This window comes from Carcharhinus amblyrhynchos, unplaced genomic scaffold (assembly GCF_965287045.1).
Source record: "Carcharhinus amblyrhynchos unplaced genomic scaffold, sCarAmb.v2.hapA chromosome_352, whole genome shotgun sequence".
Taxonomy (NCBI): domain Eukaryota; kingdom Metazoa; phylum Chordata; class Chondrichthyes; order Carcharhiniformes; family Carcharhinidae; genus Carcharhinus; species Carcharhinus amblyrhynchos.
In genome coordinates this window covers 162501-169478 of record NW_027650092.1, presented here as the reverse complement: position 1 = coordinate 169478, position 6978 = coordinate 162501, and the positions used below count along the sequence as shown (strand labels likewise).

Genomic DNA, 6978 nt, shown 5'->3' with positions numbered 1-6978 from the left:
GGTCCCCCAGAACATTAGCTAGGTTTCTGGATTAATAGTCTAGCGATATACCACTAGGCCATCGCCTCCTTTGACTCGGTTGGGCGTGGGGGGGGAGAAGATGTCCCCGTGAGTAGAAGAGACTAGGATCTGAGGGGGCAGACTCAGAGTAAAGGGACAACCCTTTCCACACTTTATGTACCCTTTAAGATGGAAAGCGTCCCAGGGAGATGGCGGGAGAAATAGCAAATGCGCTAATTTACCAAAATTCGCTGGACTCCGGGTCGGTTCCCGCAGATTGGAAAATGTGATGCCACTGTTTAAAACAAAAAGGAGGTGGGCAAAAAGGTGGGTAACTATCGGCCGGTTAGCTTAACTTCTGTAGTGGGGAAAATGCTTGAATCTATCATCCAGGAAGAAATAGCGAGACGTCTGGATATAAATTGGTAAGACGCAACATGAAGGGCAGGTCATGTTTGACTGTGGAGTCACAGGTGGACAGAGCGGTGAAGAAGGCATTCGGCATGCTTGGTTTCATCGGTCAGAACATTGAATACAGGAGTCGGGACGTCTTGTTGAAGTTGTACAAGACATTGGTAAGGCCACACTTGGAATACTGTGTACAGTTCTGGTCACCCTATTATAGAAAGGATATTATTAAACTAGAAAGAGTGCAGAAAAGATTTACTCAGATGCTACCGGGACTTGATGGATTGAGTTATAAGGAGAGGCTGGATAGACTGGGACTTTTTTCTCTGGAGTGTAGGAGGCTGAGGGGTGATCTTATAGAGGTCTATAAAATAATGAGGGGCACAGATCAGCTAGATAGTCAATATCTTTTCCCAAAGGTAGGGGAGTCTAAAACCAGAGGGCATAGGTTTAAGGTGAGAGGGGAGAGATACAAAAGTGTCCAGAGGGGCAATTTTTTCACACAGCGTGTCTGGAACGAGCTGCCAGAGGCTGTAGTAGAGGCGGGTACAATTTTATCTTTTAAAAAGCATTTAGATAGTTACATGGGTACAATGGGTATAGAGGGATATGGGCCAAATGCGGGCAATTGGGTCTAGCTTAGGGAGTTTAAAAAAAAGGGCGGCATGGACAAGTTGGGCCGAAGGGCCTGTTTCCATGCTGTAAACCTCTAAGACTGTATCTCAGTGAATGTTTTTAAGGCAAGGATAGATAGATTTTTGAACGGTACAGGGATTAAGGGTTGTGGTGAGCGGGCGGGTAAGTGGAGCTGATCCACGGAAAGATCAGCCATGATCTTATTGAATGGGGGGGGGGAACAGGCTCGAGGGGGCCAAATGGCCTACTCCTGCTCCGAGATGGGGAGGAACTTCTTTAGCCAGAGGGTGGGTGGAGCTGTGGAGGAGGACTATCCAGCTGATCTGTGCCCCTCATTATTTTATAGACCTCTATAAGATCACCCCCTCAGCCTCCTACGCTCCAGAGAAAAAAGTCCCAGTCTATCCAGCCTCTCCTTATAACTCAATCCATTAAGTCCTGGTAGCATCTGAGTAAATCTTTTCTGCACTCTTTCTAGTTTAATAATATCCTTTCTATAATAAGGTGACCAGAACTGTACACAGTATTCCAAGTGTGGCCTTACCAATGTCTTGTACAACTTCAACAAGACGTCGCCCCGGAGGAGGCCGGGTCACTGAGTGTCTTTAAGACGGGGAGAGAGAGATTGGGGTTCTTGATTGGCGCGGGAGAATGGGGGGTCGAGGCAATGGGGGAAGCAGAATCGATGGGCCGAATGGCTTCATCCTGCTACGCCCTTTGGTCTAAGCTGACGGGAAAGCAGCAAGAATGAAGGAAGGAGACAGAGTTGGTTGGCCAGGCCCCAGTACGAGGCTGTGAATTTAATTCATACCACACTTCTACAGGCAGGTTGGTAAAAAAAATACATTCGGAATAAATATATACATATATATATATATATAGATTTCAGTTTAAAAAAAAAGGCTGGGCGTCCCCATCAGTTTTCTAGGATTTAGGAGACTCTGTGTGAGGTATAACAGTACTTAAGACGCTGACATTCGGAGGCCAATGGTGAACGGCCCAAAATAATAAACTCCTTAACTTCCAAAATTCTCCCGAGCCTTTGGTCGCGACGGCGCGCATTGTTCGGGGAGTGGGGACTGATGTCTCACGCACACAGGCAGGTGTGTGTGTGTGTGTGTGTGTGTGTGTGTGTGTCTACTACGTATCAGGGGGTGGTATGGTGGCGCAGTGGTTAGCGCTGCTGCCTCACGGCGTCAGGGACCCGGGTTCGATTCCCGGCCTCTGTGCAGAGTCTGCACGTTCTCGCCCCCACGTCAGCGTGGGTTTCCTCCGGGTGCTCCAGTTTATTCCCACGGACCGAAAGGCATCCTGGTTAGGGGGATTGGCCGTGCTAAATTGCCCCTTATTCTCCAAAGATGTGTAGGTTAGGTGGATTGGCCATGCTAAATTGCCCCTTAGTGTCCAAAGATGTGTAGGATAGGTGGATTGGCCATGCTAAATTGCCCCTTAATGTCCAAAGATGTGTAGGTGAGGTGGATTGGCCATGCTAAATTGCCCTGTAGTGTCCAAAGATGTGTAGGTTAGGTGGATTGGCCAGGCTAAATTGTCCCTTAGTGTCCAAAGATGTGTGAGTTAGGAGTATTGGCCATACTAAACCAAATTAAATGTAAAATTGGCCATGTTAAACTGATCCATAGTGTTAGGGGAATTAGCAGGGTAAACATATGGTATTTGGGGGTTGATAGGTTTGTTGTCAGTGCTGATTCAATGGGCTGAATGGCCTCTTGCTGCACTGTAGAGATTCACTGATTCTATGCTTAGGTGGATTGGCCGTGCTAAATTGTCCCTTTGTCTCTAAAGATGTGTAGGTTAGGTGGATTGGCCATGCTAAATTGCCCCTTAATCTCCAAAGAAGTGTAGGTTATGTGCATTGGCCATGCTAAACTGCTCCTTAGTGTCCAAAGATGTGCAGGTTAGGTGCATTGGCCATGCTAAACTGCCCCTTAGTGTCCAAAGATGTGCAGGTTAAGTGCATTGGCCATGCTAAATTGCCCCTTAGTGTCCAAAGATGCACAAGTTAGATGGATTGGCCATGCTAAATTGTTCTTAAGTGTCCAAAAATATGTGGGTCAGTTGGATTGGCCATGCTAAATTGCCCCTTAGTGTCCAAAGATGTGCAGGTTAGGTGGATTGGCCATGCTAAATTGCCCCTTAGTGTCCAAAGATGTGCAGGTTAGGGTGAATTGGCCATGCTAAATTGCCCCTTAGTGTCCAAAAATGTGCAGGTTAGGTGCATTAGCCATGCTAAATTGCCCCTTAGTGTCCAAATTTATGCAGGTTAGATGGATTGGCCATGCTAAATTGCCCCTTAGTGTCCAAAGATGTGCAGGTTAGGTGGATTGGCCATGCTAAATTGCCCCTTAGTGTCCAAAGATGTGCAGGTTAGGGTGAATTGGCCATGCTAAATTGCCCCTTAGTGTCCAAATTTATGCAGGTTAGATGGATTGGCCATGCTAAATTGCCCCTTAGTGTCCAAAAATGTGCAGGTTAGGTGGATTGGCCATGCTAAATTGCCCCTTAGTGTCCAAAAATGTGCAGGTTAGGTGCATTAGCCATGCTAAATTGCCCCTTCGTGTCCAAATTTATGCAGGTTAGATGGATTAGCCATGCTAAATTGCCCCTTAGTGTCTAAAGATGTGCAGGTTAGGTGGATTGGCCATGCTAAATTGCCCCTTAGTGTCTAAAGATGTGCAGGTTAGGTGGATTGGCCATGCTAAATTGCCCCTTAGTGTCTAAAGATGTGCAGGTTAGGTGGATTGGCCATGCTAAATTGCCAGTGTCAGGGAGATTAGCTGGGTAAATATGTGGGGTTACAGGGTTGGGGCCTGGTTGGGATTGTGGTCGGTGTAGGCCCAAAAAGCTGTAGGGATTCTATATAAAGCAGTTAGTGTGCCCCTTGTAGAATAATTCCCCCCGTCTGCCGTGGCAGGATTCGAACCCGGGTCCCCCAGAACATTAGCTGAGTCTCTGGACTTACGGTTGAGCGATGACGCCACTCAGGCCATCAGCGGACTTTGCTGTTCCACTGAATTGTCCATTGGTGGGGGGAGCGGCGGGGTGGGAGGGCGGCCACTATTGACGACTGGAGGTGGCGCCCAAGAGTCTGTTTTGCGTGAGTTGGAAGGTTCCAGATAAGGCGGACAAGGAGTGCCGCCATATTGTCTCAAACTGAGGGAATGCTTCGTCGAAGTTGGCAGTCTTCACGGGAATACAAGGTCTGCTCCATTTTTCCCTTGGGATTTAGTGGGAGAGGGAGAGAGAGATCCCGTCACGGGCCGGAGACTACCCCCCCCCCACCCCCAAAAAAAATGTCCATGGAATGAGCTCAAGGAAGATCTGTGGCTTCTGAAGATTGAGTTCCATCGGAACACCCAACTGAGCGTTTTGCAACAACTGAGGGCGACCATTGCGGATATAACTGGGTCGGGCGTGCGAGGTCGGGGGTCAAAATCGGAGCCACCCCGTTGACACAGAGGGGGACGGAATTCTAGAAGCTTCTACCCCCCGACCTCCTTTCCCTCCCACCCGCCCCCCTCTCCCCACCAACCCCACAACCAATCTCTACACGATTGGGGCATCACTTTCTCAGGGAGAGGGGAGGGGTGGGGGGGGTCGAGCCAGAAGTTGGGGGGGGGGGGAGGGGGTGGTGAAATGGGCCCGAGGGGGCTGAATGGCCTCCTCCTGTCGGAAGCGGGCACTGGGACGGCCAACTCAGCAACTGGCATCCCCCCCCTCCCCCCCACCCCGTGCTGCCCACCCCTCCGCCACCGCCCCGCTATTCCTAAGGGAGAGTCCATCCTTGGGGATGAGTTTGGGGTTTGTTGGTGGTGGGGGGGCCAACCCCAGATCCCAATGGATCCTAACGGGGAAGGAATGGAATGGAGATGGGTGGGAGAAGAGGGGGTTGAGTGAGCAGGGGGAGGTGGGGGGGGGGGTGAGGAAGAGTTGAGGAACTTCCAGTTCATCTTTAGAGGGGATTTGACCCAATTAATGCCCCATTCCTGCCCCCCCCCTCCACCCCATCCTTGCCCAATGCCAAAGGCCTGGAACGTGGCCTCATGACATTGGCGTGACTCTTGACGGGAAAGAGGGCGCCAGTGGAAGGGGGGGGGGGGGGTGGGCCATTCAGCCCCTCGAGCCTGTTCCGAGCCATTCATTGAGACTGATCGGGGGGGGAGGCGGATGTTGGGGAGGGGGGGGGGGGTTGCGTAGGAAGGGGGTTGGTTGATTGGAGAAGGGGATGGGTGCCATCGGGTCCCCAACAGGTGCTGCGGGGAACCTCACCCCCCACACCCCTGGCCCCGCGACGCCCCGGTTCCGCCACGTTCCGTCGCTCTTGGCGCCGCCTCTACGTTCTGGTAGCCGGTGCTTCCCTCTTCGCCTCGCCCGGGCCGGGGGCTGCCTCGCCGACCCTGCTGGCCCTCTGGGCCTCCGCAAGCTCCTCCACCAGCTCGTGCAGTGAGGGTTCCCGGTACAGCGCGGCTGCCAGAGGGAAAGAGAACAACAACAATGACTCGCGTGTGCGCGGATGGGACGGAACAAGGGACCAGGAAATTTACAGCACGGGAACAGGCCCTTCGGCCCTCCTGCACTGACCCCCTACCCTCCTGGGGACCGTATCCCCCCTATTCCCCATCCTATTCATGCATTTGCCAAGACTTCCCTTAAAAGTCACTATCTGCTTCCACTAATTCCCCCGGAGTTCCACCACCCCCTGTGTAAAAAAAATGCCTCGTACATCCCCTTTAAACCTTGCCCCTCGCACCTTAAACCTGTGTCCCCCCCCCCACCCCCAGTAACTGACTCTGGGGAAAATGTCTCCTGACTATCCACTCTCTCCGTGCACCTCATAATCTTGTAGACGTCTATCAGGTCTCCCCTCCGTCGCTCCAGTGAGAACAAACCAAGAATGGGAATCGGAGGGGGGGAGTCCTCAAGAGACCAGAATTGGGGGATTGCAGAGGTCTCGGAGGGTTGTGAGAGGGAATTAAGGGTTATGGGGAGAAAGCGGGAAAGTGGAACTGATCCACTTCAGATCAGCCATGATCTTATTGAATGGCGGGGCAGCCTCGAGGGGCTAGATGGCCGACTCCTGCTCCTATTTCTTATGTTCTTTTGTGAGAGGCTGGAGGAGGTTACAGAGAGTTGGGAGGCGGTGTAGGGGTTGGAGAAGGTGATAGAGATAGGGAGGCGGTGTTGGGGGTTGGAGGAAGTTACAGAGATAGGGAGGGGTATAGGGATTTGGAGGAGGGTACAGAGATAAGGAGGTGCTGTAGGGGTTGGAGAAGGTGATAGAGATAGGGAGGGGGTGTAGGGGGCTGGAGGAGGTTACAGAGATTTGGGAGGGGGGTGTAGGGGCTGGAGGAGGTTACAGAGATTTGGGAGAGGATGTAGGGGCTGGAGGAGGTTACAGAGATAGGGAGGGGGTGTAGGGGCTGGAGGAGGTTACAGGGAGAAGGTGGGGGTGTAGGGGGTGGAGGAGGTTACAGAGATAGGGAGAGATATAGGGGCTGGAGGAGGTTATGGGGATAGGGAGGGAGTGTAGGGGGCTGGAGGGGGTTACAGAGATAGGGAGGGGGTGTCGGGGCTGGAGAGGGTTATAGAGATAGGGAGGGGGGTGTAGGGGGCTGGAGGAGGTTATAGAGATAGGGAGGGGAGTTGGGGGGTTGGAGGAGGCTATGGCGATAGAGAGGGGTGTAGGGGCTAGAGGAGGTTACGGAGATAGGGAGGGGTTGTAGGGGCTGGAGGAGGTTAAAGAGATAGGGAGGGGGTGTAGGGGGCTGGAGGAGGTTACAGAGATAGGGAGGGGGTGTAGGGGACTGGAGGAGGTTAGAGATAGGGAGGGGTGTAGGGGACTGGAGGAGGTTACAAAGATAGGGAGGGGGTGTAGGGGGCTGGAGGAGGTTATGGGGATAGGGAGCGGGTGTAGGG

General features: G+C 52.4%; 1 protein-coding gene across 1 annotated transcript in view; it reads right to left on the bottom strand.

Moving 5' to 3' along the window:
* Positions 1-5395: 5395 nt before the first annotated feature.
* LOC145339226 (fibroblast growth factor 11-like) overlaps positions 5396-6978 on the bottom strand; it is a 20438-nt gene continuing 18855 nt past the window's right edge. The window contains 1 exon segment of the mRNA XM_080183620.1: positions 5396-5529. Within this exon segment, the coding sequence (XP_080039746.1) occupies positions 5396-5529 (134 nt within the window).